The 17,098-nt window shown below is 43.6% G+C and overlaps 1 protein-coding gene across 1 annotated transcript in view; it reads right to left on the minus strand.

Moving 5' to 3' along the window:
* LOC136051470 (ankyrin repeat domain-containing protein 26-like) overlaps positions 1 to 12,906 on the minus strand; it is a 43,520-nt gene extending 30,614 nt beyond the window's left edge. The window contains 6 exon segments of the mRNA XM_065740910.1: positions 2,374 to 2,528; positions 9,655 to 9,792; positions 10,209 to 10,315; positions 10,431 to 10,604; positions 10,845 to 10,959; positions 12,662 to 12,906. Of these exon segments, the coding sequence (XP_065596982.1) occupies positions 2,374 to 2,528; positions 9,655 to 9,792; positions 10,209 to 10,315; positions 10,431 to 10,604; positions 10,845 to 10,959; positions 12,662 to 12,867 (895 nt within the window). The 5' untranslated portion in view covers positions 12,868 to 12,906.
* Positions 12,907 to 17,098: the final 4,192 nt, after the last annotated feature.

Below are 17,098 nucleotides of genomic sequence, written 5' to 3' on the forward strand. Positions count from 1 at the left end.
TACATTTATGAAACAGATAAAAAGGATCACAGAATGGGCTTGGGTTGAAAAGATCTCAAGATGGTTTCTCATCCTTTCTGTTTTCCTCTGTTTCCTCAGCGGGGGAATATAGGAAAAGTTTTATCTGACCTCAGGAGATATAAATCACACAGGAGTGCTGATGTACTTTTCTAAGAGCTTTACAATGCCGAGACTAATTCTCTAACAACTTGGGGAAACAGTGAAGGAACGGCACACTAGTACGTGCTACAGTGGCTAAAAACAGTCACTGAAGACGTAACTCAAAATAAGAACTGCACCATTATTATTTTTCTTAAAAATAAACTCCTACTTAAAATCCAAGAGGTCGGTCATTCAATACGTTAGTTCTGGAAATCAATTTGCCTGTGATTAATAAAAAGGTTAATGTTCTGATATTCAAATAATCATGAGCGAACTTCTTAAAGATGCTGACCTGTTCAACATTCTTCACAGTCCTCTAACTAGAAAGTACAAATGTAGCAGAAAGAATAAGGTCAACGTTTTAAATGGCAGAAAAATAACAGAGAAAAGCAAAAGAAAAGAAAATAATTCCAAAGTGGGCATTTCTCTGGTCTCTGCCTTGGAATCCCAGCTTCTCCTCTAACGAACACTTTGAGGACTGTTACTGTGGCATATTAAAAGGAATCGCATGATGCAGAGTGTGGATGCAAGCCAGAAACTGTAAAATTAATTCCAATATTGTTCCTACTATGCTACTGAAGTTTCCCTCTGTGCCCTCCAGTTCACCTGCTGGGTCACCTCTAAGAGTCTGTTGGAAAAGACCGTTAAGATTTAAACTGAGTTCCAACCCCCCTGCTTTAGGCACAGGCACCTCCCTCTAGACCAGGCTGCTCCATCCAGCCTGGCCTTGAATGCCTCTGGGGCATTCAAGGTTCAAGGCATCCACAGCCTCACTGGGCAACCTGGACCAGCGTCTCACCACCCTCACAGTAAACAATTCCATCCTAATATTTAGTCTACCTTCTACTCAGAATAAGAATCCTTCATATTGTAAAGTGATCCAGGCCTGTCAGCCCTTACTGTGGAGAAAAAGAGAAACTATCTACATGCACAGAAGGTAGCAAATGAGTGGGTCTGGGGTGAAAACAGGATTTTGATGATTAAACCAACTGTATCAAGCCCCACCGAAAAGCGAGCAAACAAATCTGCAAAACCAACCTACGAGAAACTTTTCCAACCAATGTCGATTTCAAAGCAACTGCTCCTAAGTCAAAGACAACATCACTTGGGTCTAAAATCTATTATATCTGTGAAGAGTCTGGGAAGAAAAAATATGCCGTGTATTCTTTGTTTATACTTCCCAACGCCTTTCAATAATAATAATAAATGATGAGCAAGTGTAATAGATAATGAATTGTGTTTGACATAATTCTGACACAAAGCCCTTAAAAATAAGGAATAAATAAAATCTCCTATGTTAGGGGGGCCTGAAATGTAAATGGCAAGGTAAACATTTCCTTTATACTAAAACAGTGGTTTTCTAAGATTCCTTTGGGGCAATATGAGCATATAAACGCTGCCTGGATTTTAAAGGAGTTCCCTTCCTTTAATTACAAAGCAACGAGGCAAGGCTACAGTATTTCTGGATCACAAAGTCCTGTGGTCTTCCTTAAATAAAACCGATTGGAGCTGAAGAAAAGCATCACTTTTATCATAAACCAAACCATGTCCAGAAAGATGCAGTATACACAAACACTGTGCCATTGTTGCTGATGGAGTTACCTGTCCAAGACAATTTTTGTTAATGTCTCCACAGCACAAAAACAACTGTAATTGAAGGTGAGAAGTTATGTGACTTTCTACAAGGAGCTTAGTACGGGTGAGACTATCACAATTAAAACAAAGTGACAGAAATCCTGTGGAACTCAACAAAACATGCATCTTCTTGCAAGTCATCTGCTGCTTCACTGCTACAAAAGATAAAACAATTCAGGACAAAACTACAGCTGTTGCAATCTGATCTTCTGAGCAAGGATCTGAAAGAGCATCTCTAAGTAAAACTGCACACCTGAATAAACAAGGTCACTCTAACCTAGTTTGTTCCCCGTCTTCCCTTCTCCTCCTTGCCAAAAGGAAAACTCAAATAATGGAGCAACTTGATGGGCTGAAGGTTACAACTGTATGAGTGGATAGATGTAATGAACACAAATCACAACTGTCCTCACAATCTGTTGAGATGCATTTCAAAGTAGCCGCAAGCAAGCACATTCATAAAACTTCTTGCAACAGTCGAACTGATGCTTCCACCAAAATCAATACTAAGCGCAGTAAACTAAAAAGATACAAGCCAACCTAAGGAAGAAACCATCATGATTTTCTCATTAGCTCTACCACAGTTAAAAATCCTACCTCGGTCCATAGCAGGTGCACACAAGGTAAAGCCAGTAGCACTAGACTTGTCAGGAGTCATAGGTACTGCGATGTCTTGGCTATCACGTGCAGAAGCTTCCCCTGTGTCCTCCCCGTCTGCCAGTTGTTTACTAAGACTATAGAAAGAGAGGAAATGCATTTGAGAAAAATAATCCCATACCTGCACACAACACTTAATGGAATAGTAAGAGCCTCCTACTATCCACTCTAGACACATCCATAGCCAAAATGTTTGATATATTCAGTCAGGGTAACACAGTCTACTTATTGCCTGACTGTAACATGCTAAAGTAAAAATATAGGAATAATATTCATGCACTAGCTTGGTTATTACTGCAACCAGTTTGGTGCAAAAGTGTTCTACATCTGACAACGTCTGGCAGAGCAGATGGCAGAACACTGGCATCCTGACTAAAACAAATATTACCTGACCTTCCTGGTGCTTACAGCTATGATATAAATGGGATATCACAGAGGAAGTCCCCTTCTGAGGGGGAAAGCTGTGTTTCCAATACGCATGAGAAAATTAAACTTCTTTTCTTCAGGTTAAAGACAGAAAGAAAGGGGCTTTTTCAAACTGCTAAGGGTCTGACGACAACTACTCAGTGTGCTTGTATCCAAAGCTGCAGTCATCCGAACAGTACCTGCAGGAGTTTCACCGAATCACAGAACTGTAGGGGCTGGAAGAGACCTCTTTGAGTCCAACCCCCTGCCAAAGCAGCTCCCTAGCCTAGGTTGCACACGTGGGTGTCCAGGTGGGTTTTGAACATCTCCAGAGAAGGAGACTCCACCGCCTCTCTGTGCAGCCTGTGCCAGTGCTCCGGCACTGCACTGCGAAGAATATCCCACACACATTTGCGCAGAACTTCCTATGCTTCAGTTTGTGGCCATTACCCCTATTCCTATCACCACACACTGCAGAGAAGAGTACAGCCTCATCCCTTTGCCTCCCATTCCTTAGATACTTATAGACATGGCTCAGATCCCCCCTGAAGCTTCTTTTATGAAGGTTGAACAGATGCATTTCCCCCCCTAAAAACACAGGGCAAGGCAGCACAAACAGAAGGCACAGTTCCTCCTGCATGGGACACCTGCTCCAGCAGAGCAGCAGATGAGCTAGAAAGCAGTCAGCATCTTTCTCCCTCCAAGGTCACGTAAAATCCTGCAACTCGTCAAGAATTTATAGGGAGTGTTTTTCTTTTTCACACAATCATTAAAGGTTGGAAAAGGCCTCCAAGATATCCAGTCCACCTGTCCACCTATCACCAACGCTGCGCATTAAACCGTGTCCCTTAGTATCACTCCTACACATTTCTTAGGGACGGTGACTTCACCGCCCCCCTGGTCAGCACGTGCCAGTGCACAACCGCTCTTCTGAACAAAAAGTTGACTTCAACATCCAACCTGAACCTCCCCTGGCACAATCTGAGGCCGTTCCCTCCCGCCCTAACAGATCCCATCACGGGCAGGCTGATGAGCCTCCTCCACAAGATCAGTTCCTCCAAGGCAGATCACCCAAAAGCTCCTTGCTACAGCCGCGCCCGTCCCATCCCGTCCCGCCACCCTCACCGCTGCTCCTTGTCACGTCCATCGATGCTGCACTTCTTCAGCGCCTGCCGCACCTGGACCAGCACTCCTGCAGCGGCCGCTCGGTGCAGCTTGCTCAGCTTCTTCGGCCGGAGCTCGTACGCACCGGCGGGGCACGGAGAAGCGGCGCTGCAGGACGGCGGCGGCTCCCGTTTCTTCTTTCCGAATGTGAATATCTTCTTCATGTCGTCTCAGGAGGCTACCGGGACGAGGAGCCCAGAGCACAACGCGAAACCCTGCTGCACGAACAGCAACCCGCAGCCAAATGAGCGGTTGGGCGTCCGGGCGACCGTTGATCCCCATGGCAACGCCGCGAGCACGAAAAAGAGGCGGGAGGCGGAGCTACGCGGTGCCAGTGGGCGCGCGCCCGCAGACAGCAGGAGAGTATGCGCATGCGCAGACTCAGTCGCGTCAGGAGCTGAGTGGACGTTTCCGTCCTGGTTTTGCTGCTTGGTGCTGCTGAAGCATCGGCAGGGCTCATTCTTGGTCTCCCTGTGGGTGTTATTTAATAGGGGCCTCAGAGCACGAGTTTTTCCTGTGTTTTGGAACTCCTGCTTGCATCTCAGCTCCTGAAAAAAGGGAGAGCTGGCAAACAAGTCTCTTTAGAAGAGCTAAAATATAATAATTTAGAAAAAGGAAAAACAAAAACAAAAAACTTTTTGCTGAAACTGCAGCCACACAAATCCGGTTTGCAAAACCTATGCGGTGTGAGTAGCTATTTTGAGAGCATCTCCTTCATCAGCGCAGTCATTTAATGGAGAAGTGACAAGCAAGATATGTTTTTAGCTAGGTGTATTTACCTTCTTCCACGTGCATTAGAAGAGTTGCAGGATATTGCTTATCAGTGTGCCATCTATGTGCTCTTCCCAGGAGAAAGTAGTTATGTCAGGTGCTCTGTAAGCTGGATGCGTGCTCAGCTGCAAAAGGTCAGCTTTCTGTCTTCCGTTTTTCCATCTTTTTTCTCCCTCATGGATGATATTAAACATACCACTTTTAAGGAGCATTTTTAATTTGTTGTAGTTAAAAACAAATAAATAGGTCATTTGGAATTTTTTTTTCAGATGTTGGTATTTCTTGTAGTGGCTCTTCATTCTCTCAGCATGTTCTCCTTAGGTAATCTGGAGCTTTCTCTGGGTACCATCAAGTAATGGCTATTTCTATTTTTGTCTGCATGAGGTGATTCCGTTCTGATATCCGGTACAAGTGTTGCATAAGCATTGGCATTTGGGTTAGTCTGCTAAAGACTCACCTTTCATTTGACATAACTCAACACAGTTGGATAATTTAGCTCGCAGTCCTTGCAGCTCTGAGGTACAAAATGGCAGTCTAAAGCTCTCCTGTTTTTATTTTCCCCTTATTAAATCATCGTGTGTATTTTGTTTACCAAAGAGTAGCAATAGCACTATAGACCTGTTGGACTGATACCAGTGTGCTGCACATTGTCTGGTGACTTACTACACCTGCTTTGCAGCTGATGTGCTTAGAAGCTGGGAAAGCTTCCCAGGCACAGTGTATGTTTCTGCATTGCTAGCTCCAGGGCTATGAAGAGAGCTGGGTGGTTGCATGCATCTTTCAGGTAGAGACTGTAGCAGCTTCAGCTCTGCCTGAGTGGAGAGCTGGAGTTGCAGTGCTGCTTTTGGTATTACACTTCTACTCCCCTGTGCAGCCAATGTGTATGCTTAGATGTAGTTTAGCTTTTCCCTGTCCAGTCTGAAGCTCTCACACTGTATTTCATGCACACAGTCTGTTAATCCTCCGGTGGATTAACAACTAGCTTTCTACTGAAAAGGCTGAAAGGATTTCTTTAGGTTTCCTCTAAGTGAGAAGCAAGGAATGATATTTTCACAACAGAAACAGGGATATGTAACACACTACCCTCGTATACTCAGAACCACATAGATTCATGAGATTATGCTGCAGTTTCAAACAGACTTAAGTGTTGTTGTGAATGTAGGTACATCATAATTGGATTATTATTATTATTATTATTTTGCTTATATACATTTTAATTGATAACAAAATGAAATAAAACTTTCAACTATTTCCTAATTATAAACTGTGAGAAAGTGAGGAATGTCGGCTGAAAACACCCAGCCCCTCAGCAACAACCAAACGTTAGTACAATGTTTTCCCCATCTGGGTTGCAACCAGGGCACGAGGGGAAGTGTGGTGCTAACTCAGTTGATGGCAAATAGCATGGACTTTAGTACATTGGCTAAACACAATCCAGTAAACAGCAAAAAAGATGCAGCTGTGCTTTCCGTTTTGATAATGGAATTTGAGAATAGGTTTCAAGACTGCTGAAAAAAACATCAATAACTTCATTTCTTTGAAACTCCATTTGCAGTTGACATAAATATATTACTTGTGAATTTTCAAATGGAATGTATAGAGTTGCAACTAAAACCATGATCGTGTCTCTCTAGCAGACTTTGATAAGCCCCATCTTACCAGTGAGAAATACCCCTGCCTTACTCATGTCACTGCTCTTGACAGTACGTACACTTGTGAACAAGGGTGAAGCACGGGAAGAGTAACACTTCATCACAACTCTCCGTTGAACACCTTGAGTGCTCACTGAGAACGGCAGTCGCTGCCATCAAACCAGCCTGATGCAGTCCTTTCACAGAAACAAGGTCATGTATCCCACTGGTTTTGTGGTTTTGTTGCTCTTTTTTTGGTGTGTTTTAAAAGCAAACATTAAAAATGCAGTTTTGTGATTTTATATACATTACCTATATTATATATTTAATGAGTGTTGCTCCTGAAGTAATGCCTCCTATGTTATTCTTTTGGCCCATGATGTCAGAGGTGGGTGTTGATGGTATAGCAGTAGGTGTTGAACCTCCTCACCAATATTCCACTGCATTTTATTGCTGTGTGACAGATGGCAGCAGAGGGACAGTCTGACAAAATGGCATTTGTCATGGAAGTGCGTATGAAGAAAAGGTGTTTTCATCTGTTACCTGTCCAGGAAATAGTCCTATGTGTTGATGCCCCTCTTCAGTCATCCAAGCTGACTGTAAGGCAGCTACCAAGTCCTCCAGGCAACCATGAATTTGTATAAGCACAAAAAGAAGGATAACATCATGCTGCAATTTTTCTTCCCATAGTTCACACCTCACTGCTGCTCTTGCCAGTATCAGCTCAGAACAGGGCTTGCAGTCATCTCTTACTTCCCTAGACAAAAAACACGAACGATTTCCTTCACGTAGGGCTCAGATTAAAGCATACCTTTATACCAATTGTAACCACTGTATTAGGGAGAATGAGGCACTTCAAGTCCGTGCTGTGCAGAGTTCTACAAACTTGATAAATACCACTAATGAGGAGGAAAGTCTGAAGTGCAGTCTGAGTTCTTCAATATCACTACTGGTCTAAAACAGAACATACACCAGCATGTTAATGTAAACCCTTACCTTCTATTTTTAACAGTGACTTGCCATAGGATCATGGGAAAACTCTTAAAATCACAAAGCTGGGGAATGGGCCGGCAGGATTTTCAGAGCAGCCTATGGGCAGCACAGCTCGGGAGCTCAGCTTTCCTAGGTTCTCCAGGAAAATCTCATCCTGTATTTTCCCCACAGAATTACTTAACTAGGCTCAGGAGCTTGCAAAAACCAGAGGTTCTTAACTAACTTACTGAGGCAAAGGCTTGCAGGTTGCTCAAAGCAGCTTCAGTCATTTTGCTCTATTGCTGAACTGTGGCTTCCAATCTGTCACCTTCAGCCTGGAGCCTGAAACAGAAATACATGAAGGGAAATTGAAAACTTCCACTTTCAAAACCTCACGTTTCTTCATTGCATTTTGATCTATTAGAATTCATAAGCAGCCTTTTAAGAGGAACGCGTGCGCATTTCTCCCAATATGAACAAAGCAGCTTCTTAATGAGTAGCCCTCCTAATCACAGGTGCCTGGTTAATAAAATAAGGAAACCCACTTCCATGTTACTCAATCTACCCTGCCAAAATGATGCCCGGGGTACTGCAACAACCTGAGCTTAGGTCTCCACCGTTACCTTAAGCTGCTCACAGGGGCAGAAACTGAAAGCAGCAGTCCCGTTCCTTGCCAGCCCGACCATCACAGCTCAGTGCACGCTGAAGCATCCTGAGCTATAGAAAAGCCCCATAGAGAGGATCAATTCCCCACACTGGTTTTCTGCAGCAGAGGACTGAGCACCACCCTCTGGGAATTAGGTGGAAACTTAGGGCAGATGCAGAGAAACCTCAGAGTCCATAGCTTTGATGTACTTGAGTTGTGTTGTGTAATTTGGTGCCTGTTTACATGAATTAATCCCCAGTATGCTTGCAGTCTTTCATGTGGACCAAGCTTAGCAGGAGGGTCGATTCACAGTCTCTTACAGGTATCCAAGGCAGGAGCTTGAGCTCCTCCTAGAATCAGGGATAAGGTCAATTCAGAAGTATCCATGGCTCATCCACCGTTAGGTTCATGTCAGCTTCAGAGCAGAAACTTGGAGGGACAGCAAAGTGTTTGTATGTCCCCACAAGAAGGCTGCTTCTAACACACTGCTTTGCTCCTCCAGCTTGTGGAGAGCACCAAGGCCTACTAGCAGTATGACATACCTTGAACAGCTGGCCTAGAGCATAAGTATTTCAAGGTTGCCTTGTTCAGAAGCATAAGGCACAGGCAGCAGAAGAGGGCAGCCAGCCCACAGGGAAAGAAGCCCAAAAGTAAGCAAGCCAAGATGTAAGCAAGCCAATGGGGAACCATGTGCATCCTTCACAGAAAGTGCCTCAGAATACTGAGGAGATTCAGACTCTTCCTCTTGCTCTCCTACTATTGCAGGAAGACCACCTAAAAAGAATGGACAAAGTGAGACACTTCAGTCTTTTACAGCAAGTTTGCCTAAATTTGTTGAGCCCTGTCATCAAAGTTTTGCCATGTTCTCTGTGGGGAAGTGCAGCTGCAAGGTTTGTTAAAAATTTGTGGTAGCTGGCTTTACAAGTTGTTTTTTACTTAACATTTTCTGTGCTTCTATCAAGATTATAATATATATAATATATTCAGTCAGGGTAACACAGTCTACTTATTGCCTGACTGTAACATGCTAAAGTATTCCAGACATGACCATTCTTTACATGCACATCCATATCTATGAAGTTATTTACTTCTGCTTGGCACATTTTTGCAGTCCAGTTTTTACAAATACAACCACACTCTTAGGAACGAATGCCATGGGTTAAACGCTCACGCATAAAAGTAAGTAAAACTGCTCAGTAATTTAACAAAAGAAATAACAGCTAGATCTTTTCTGAAACAGAAGGTAGATGGTTACTGGGCAGGGGAAGTGGAGACAGTGATAGCAATGGTTCTGTTTGTAAACTCTTCTCAAAACATTTCAGTTTTTCAAGTTCCATCTCAATAACTGCGGGCTACAGACACTTTAATAAAGAGTGAATACTAGGCAGATATGAGCTTAGCAACAAACACATGAAATCTTCTAGAGAATTTTGAGCAGAAGCCCTCTTCAACTTTCAAATCAACACCAGACACATGAACAGTACATGTCAGAAGATGTCACTGAATACATCTTCAAGAGGGGTCTCAACACACAATTAAACCTTGGTCCTGTTATTACATAGGTCCAAATCCAACACCGATAACTGAAAACTTAGCAATAAATTTAAGGCTTACCTAGAATGTCCGTGAATAATAGCATAATCCTCAGCTGTCCATCCATTAGTGTCTTTATGGGAAAGATCAGCACCATAGCAAAGAAGAAGTTTTATCAACTTAAGCTCCCCACCAGCCGCAGCAGACATAAGAGGGGTTCTGAAGCATCAAAAAGACAAAGTATATAACTTTACTCAGACATTGTAATTATTTTAATCCCCATTTGCTCACCTTCAAAGAAAAATAAAATCACTTTATGAACAGAAGAGCTTCTACATTGACAACGCTTGAGTACAAGCTATGTGACAATCTGAAAAACCCTCTAGGGCATAAATGCAATGCTGCTGGCACGACAGCACTTTCCTGCCACAGTGGCTACTGCAACTTTTCTTGCAGTTCTCAATGCAGAAAACATGCAGTAATGCATGACACCAGCTTTCAGACCTGCTTTCACCAGTCACTCAGGGAACTTCTTCTCTGTGTGCCTTTCTGCTTCAACACTCAATCCCATACTTCTCATCAGTCCAACTTGAAGACAATTTAGGTGACCCACAGAGTTTAGATCACCTCCTCACCTTTCACCTTCATCTCGAGCATGAACATCAGCTCCTTTTTTAAGGAGGATCGCTACCATCTCTTCATGATGTTCAGAGACAGCGAGAATAAGGGGAGTACATCCCTCCTGAGAGGACAGAAATAACTCAAGTTAAAAATCAAAAGAAACAAACGAAGAAGCTTCAATAAAAATACTGATGCAACTTTTTGAAAGATCTTCCCTACCGAATCTCAAAATGTACCTTATTCTTAGCATCAATATGGGCACTGTGCTCAATTAACATCCTTGCTAGAGATGTGTTAGGAGCTACAGCAGCCAGGTGAAGGACAGTGTTGCCGCTAGCATCGGCCAGGTTTGGATCAGCACCGTGCTCCAGCAGGACTGTTGCACATTTTTCTTGCTGGCACTGTACTGCCTGGAAACAACACACACAAAAAAAGGCAAAATTTCCAGCAGTCATATTTCACCGTGTCACGGCTACTACAACTTCTCAATCCTGGAATATAAAATCATTTTCCAAGATGAGCTATCCCACGCCAATTACAGCTTGCATGTTTCTAAACAGACTTACATAAAGAATCTGGTAAGACATCCATCTTTTAAAACACAATCAATAATTCCTACTTGCATACGGAGCATAACATGTTCTACCTACCTTCATCAGCGGTGATCTGTTATCTGTGTCAGGAAGACTGAGCTTACAGTTGTTTTCTACTAGAAACATAACGACATCCGCATGTCCATTTGCACAAGCAAGATGCAGTGCTGTCCTGAAAATTAAATGTGTAAATTGAAACTGGTAGCTAAATAAATCATTTCAGTCTGTGGTACACAAATAGGGCAAATTTAATTTCTCCATCCCAATCACCTCCCAAAATGTTAAACACAATAAAATTAAAAATCCCAAGCTCATTCCATTACGAGTAACAGAAGTTGTACACCCAAAGCCTGAGGAGGGCTAGGAACAACCTTCCATAGCATCTGCTGAATGAGACAACATTTTCTCCACTGGAAAACTGAACTTTCACAAAGATTCCTGTGTCAAGGCACTGGCTGCTGCCTTTGACAGAAAGGTGCTTGTGGTACAGTAAGGGAGACTAAAGCTTGGGAATCTGAGAGCTGTGGTGGCATGTAAAATTCTAGGTTCTCCCAGGATCATTCACACACCAGACTCATATCATAGATGCAGGAGATGGTTTTTATAGGAAAAATATTCATGCACTAGCTTGGTTATTACTGCAACCAGTTTGGTGCAAAAGTGTTCTACATCTGACAACGTCTGGCAGAGCAGATGGCAGAACACTGGTATCCTGACTAAAACAAATAATACCTGACCTTCCTGGTGCTTACAGCTATGATATAAATGGGATATCACAGAGGAAGTCCCCTTCTGAGGGGGAAAGCTGTGTTTCCAATACGCATGAGAAAATTAAACTTCTTTTCTTCAGGTTAAAGACAGAAAGAAAGGGGCTTTTTCAAACTGCTAAGGGTCTGACGACAACTACTCAGTGTGCTTGTATCCAAAGCTGCAGTCATCCGAACAGTACCTGCAGGAGTTTCACCGAATCACAGAACTGTAGGGGCTGGAAGAGACCTCTTTGAGTCCAACCCCCTGCCAAAGCAGCTCCCTAGCCTAGGTTGCACACGTGGGTGTCCAGGTGGGTTTTGAACGTCTCCAGAGAAGGAGACTCCACCGCCTCTCTGTGCAGCCTGTGTCAGTGCTCCGGCACTGCACTGCGAAGAATATCCCACACACATTTGCGCAGAACTTCCTATGCTTCAGTTTGTGGCCATTACCCCTATTCCTATCACCACACACTGCAGAGAAGAGTACAGCCTCATCCCTTTGCCTCCCATTCCTTAGATACTTATAGACATGGCTCAGATCCCCCCTGAAGCTTCTTTTATGAAGGCTGAACAGATGCATTTTCCCCCCTAAAAACACAGGGCAAGGCAGCACAAACAGAAGGCACAGTTCCTCCTGCATGGGACACCTGCTCCAGCAGAGCAGCAGATGAGCTAGAAAGCAGACAGCATCTTTCTCCCTCCAAGGTCACGTAAAATCCTGCAACTCGTCAAGAATTTATAGGGAGTGTTTTTCTTTTTCACACAATCATTAAAGGTTGGAAAAGGCCTCCAAGATACCCAGTCCACCTGTCCACCTATCACCAACGCTGCGCATTAAACCGTGTCCCTTAGTATCACTCCTACACATTTCTTAGGGACGGTGACTTCACCGCCCGCCTGGTCAGCACGTGCCAGTGCACAACCGCTCTTCTGAACAAAAAGTTGACTTCAGCATCCAACCTGAACCTCCCCTGGCACAATCTGAGGCCGTTCCCTCCCGCCCTAACAGATCCCATCACGGGCAGGCTGATGAGCCTCCTCCACAAGATCAGTTCCTCCAAGGCAGATCACCCAAAAGCTCCTTGCTACAGCCGCGCCCGTCCCATCCCGTCCCGTCGCCCTCACCGCTGCTCCTTGTCGCGTCCATCGATGCTGTACTTCTTCAGCGCCTGCCGCACCTGGACCAGCACTCCTGCAGCGGCCGCTCGGTGCAGCTTGCTCAGCTCCTTCGGCCGGAGCTCGTACGCACCGGCGGGGCACGGAGAAGCGGCGCTGCAGGATGGCGGAGGCTCCTGTTTCTTCTTCTTTCCGAAGGTGAATATCTTCTTCATGTCGTCTCAGGAGGCTACCGGGACGAGGAGCCCAGAGCACAGCGCGAAACCCTGCTGCACGAACAGCAACCCGCAGCCAAATGAGCGGTTGGGCGTCCGGGCGACCGTTGATCCCCATGGCAATGCCGCGAGCACGAAAAAGAGGCGGGAAGCGGAGCTACGCGGTGCCAGTGGGCGCGCGCCCGCAGACAGCAGGAGAGTATGCGCATGCGCAGACTCAGTCGCATCAGGAGCTGAGTGGACGTTTCTGTCCTTGTTTTGCTGCTTGGTTTTAAGATGCAACACCCCTACTATAGGTAGGGTTGCCACCCACCAGATCAGGTTTCCCAGGGTCCCATCAACCTGACCTGTAATGCCTCCAGGGGTGGAGCATCCTCAGCTTCTCCGGGCAGCCTGTTCCAGTACCTCACCACCCTCTGAGCAAAGAATTTCCACCTAACATCTAACCTAAATCTACCCTCTTTTAGTTTACAACCATTCCCCCTTGTTCAATCTCTACCAGAACACATAAAAAGTCATTCATTCTCTGGCTTGTAAGCTCCCTTCAAGTACTTGAAGGATACAATGAGGTATAAAATTTTTCTTCTCCAGGCTGAACAAGCCCAGCTCCCACAGCCTTTCTTCAGAGGAGAGATGTTCCAGACCTCTGATCAATTTTATGTCCCTCCTCTAGACCCAGTCCAACTGCTCTGGTATTTCCAGTGTTTTTGGCCCAAGGCTTGATGCCGTGTTCCACCTGGGGCCTCATGAGAGCAGTGTAGAGAATGATCTCTTTCCTCTCCCTGTTGGTCACTCCTCTTTTGAAGCAGCATAAGTAGGACTTTTGGGCTGCAAGCACACAATTCTTGCTCATGTCCAGCTTTTTTGTCCATCAACATCCTCAAGTCCTTCTCTACAGGGCTGTTCCCAATGATTTCTTCTCCCTGTCTGCATACACATACCTCAGATTGCCCCATCCCGAATGCAGAACTAAGCACTTGACCTTGCTGAATGTCATTAGGTTCTTGTGGGACCACTTTTCTGTTTGCTTGGTTGGTAAGGCAGCAAAGGTCAGGTTTACAGATTGCCCTTGTTAGTTAAGGAAATAAATGATGTAGTCCATTCAAGTAGGCAAAAAAGATTGACTAACTAGGGAAGTTACTGAAAGCTACCAATTGGAAAGCCAGTCTGGAAGAAAACTCACACCCTTGTAGCTGTAGCAGGCAGGAAATACTTTTCCAGAAGGTATGTGTTTTCTCGTGGTGGTTGTTTGATCATAACTTTAGAGACTGTTGAAATAGTCTTTGTGAGTTTTGCATTATGAAGGAGGTTTAAATTTTATTCTTTAAAAACCAGCCCAGCTGGATAACTATTAATGACATCTAGGCACCTATCTATCTACCTATCATCTATCTATCTATCTATCTTTTTTTTTTTTTTTCCTGGAAACCAAAGATTTGGAGGCATCAAGTGATTGCTAATTACTTAATTGTTTACTTACATACTTAATTACTTCATGAATTCAACTTGCTTTCATACAAATAGGTTCTCTTGCTTGGTTATTCACTTTATATGACTGCTTATAGGTTCAAATTTGGCTAATACTTTCCTGAGGTACAAGTTTCTGTTTCCTTTTTTTTTTTTACTTGTATTCTGTGTCCTAGAGGAAACAGCAAAACCTGGAATTCACATGTAAGCTTTACATCTTTTTAATTAAGTGTTCCTACGAAGTTTGATAATGTTTCTTTAAATTTGCATTCTCTTGCCCAAATTACAGTTCTCATCCGATATTTTGGTCTTCCCCATTCTTCTAGGCAAAGAATGAAGTTGAAAAACTATTGACTACGCTATACAGTAAATCCTGACGTATTTAGCAAAAGGTAGCAGAAACTAATCAATAGAGAGTAGAAAAGAAAATATGTTTTGGGGGGCTAGTAAGCTATTGTTCGTGAATTAACAATGAATGGTGAATTTAGAAAGCCGAGATTTTTTTCTTGCCCTATACATCTTTATGAGCAAATGAGAGTTCTGACTGCTCAGGCATTTATTTATTAAAGGACAGTGTACTCTGTATGTACTTCGATCCTGGAACTGTTCTTGTTAAAGAAAATCTATGCACTATCAAGCTTCCGATTATTTTAAATGAGTTTAATACTTCTAACACTATATAGAAAACAAACATAATTGAAATTCCAAAAAATAAATATTTTTATTATATTAAATATAATAAATGCATATTATTTTGGAAAGTTTTTTAGTCTTTTTAGCGTGTTCCTGTTGCTACCATACCATAAGACCTAGGATTTAGAGGAGAAAAAAATAAATAAGGTTTTAAATTATTGTATAATCACATGTGCCTGCTAAATCTGACAGATTTAGTTTGTTCCCCTAGAGTTAGCTCTTCTAAGTTTATGGCTCATATCAGCTACCGGGGCCAATGCAAACATGAGAAGAACGTTGTAGTTTCATGACTCAGGAAGGTTTCCAATTAAAATGACTTAAGTATGACAAAAGCTTCCATTGTCTATGCCATCCACATACCAAGAGACCAGAGGATGTAAAATTTGAGATTAAGGTAATTTGTTTACGGAAATAAGTTAATAGTTTCACATGGTGAGTTTGTGAGCAGGCTTCATAAGAGACACTATTAAATGGTACAACTCTATTATAAAATCTCAGCCATAAAGTACAGAGCTAAAATAGTGCTGGATAGAAAACTGGCTGGATGGTTAGTCCCAAATGGTCACTGCTATTGGATATAAATCCAGTTGATGACTGGTTACAAGAGATGTTTCCCAGAAGTCTCTTTCTTGCTGGAGGGAAAAGTCCTCAGCAAAGAAGAACAATTCCCTTCTCAGGCTTGAAGGTGCTCTCAGTGAGTCTTAGGGTGTCACGTGGTTCCTCAGGGTACGTGGAGAGCCCTACCGAAATACAAAGGTGTCAGTTCACGGTGTTCTTGAAAGCTGGCTTTTCCTGCCAAGAGCTGAAATCAGAATGATAAATACCAAGTACTTGAGTAAAAATCAGTGTGTCCTTGCAGATTAGCAAACTGATTTTACAAAAATGAGCAGGGCAGAGAAAGGTGATGCTGAGGATAAAAGGAAGTAACACTGAATTGGAGGTAATTGTCATAATCCGTTAGGTTTCCTGCGATGCCTGACATTGGTCACTTCCTCCTTTTGTTTATTTAAAAGACATCTTGGAGTTAAAGGACAAATCTGGGAAAGGATGTCTCCCATGAAGTGACTGAGCTGGCTTATAAAAAGGTGTGTTGAATTCATTTGGTGTGTATGGAGCAAAACAGTAGCTGTCTTTGTGGTCAAGGAGCACCTTCCCTACTTGCAATCCGTGTGTGGTGCCTCCATGTCCACGTACCTGCAACATTCTTCAAACATTCCATGGTGTATTGGCAGATTCCTGGGTTCAAAGAGCATGGATTCTGTTTTGAGGCCTCACTGCTGAGGGAGGCTTTCTGTCCAGCTCCTTGCTATCAACTATGGCCCGTTATCCTTAGGCCTTGGACTTTGTGCATTCTGTAAATAAAGTAACTAAGACGTGTATCAGACACACTGAGCTAGATCTGGAGATAGGACGGGTTGTGTGATGTACCTGGTACAATTCCATCAGCGTGCTGCTTTCCCAGTGAACATATCAGTTCTGTAGGTGTGAAAAGCCTCTGCTGGGTGAAGCTGTGCTCCACTGAGAGCTTTACTTTGCATGTTCACGTGGAAATGATCCTAAATACCCGGTGGGCATTCTCAGTGCCTTGCAGAAAGAGGGCTTAGGCAATTGCACAGCTGACAGTTGGTGTTTGTCGTGTTCCTTTAGGAATTAAATGGCAGTGACCGTGAAGGTGCTTCTCAGCACGGGAAAAGCCTTTCAGAAGAGACTGGGAAACTCCAGATATGAGTAATGCCTATTCCTGGAAACATTTGCCTGTTGTGCATCGTTCAGGCTGTGGGTTTAAGGAGCCACATTGCCAACCAAAGGAAGCGTGAGCCGAGGAGCCACACAGCAGTAGCTCTGCCTCCGTGTCAGACAGCAGTGTGTGCAACCTGTTTGCATCGTTTTCATTCCTGCTTTCCAGTTGTGTGCATACAACCATGGGAAAATAAAAATGCATGAGCTTATTTTGAGTGGAAGAGGGTTCCTCAGTTTCAGTTGCTGTCACATCCATCAGCCTCAGCTGTCCCTTGCTTAAAGGCACACTTTGTGTACTGGGTATTCACAGGCAAAGCATCCATGAGAGCTG

The sequence above is a fragment of the Cyrtonyx montezumae genome, unplaced genomic scaffold, assembly GCF_038088225.1.
Source record: "Cyrtonyx montezumae isolate F1298 unplaced genomic scaffold, pur_monq_1.0 scaffold_3, whole genome shotgun sequence".
NCBI lineage: Eukaryota > Metazoa > Chordata > Aves > Galliformes > Odontophoridae > Cyrtonyx > Cyrtonyx montezumae.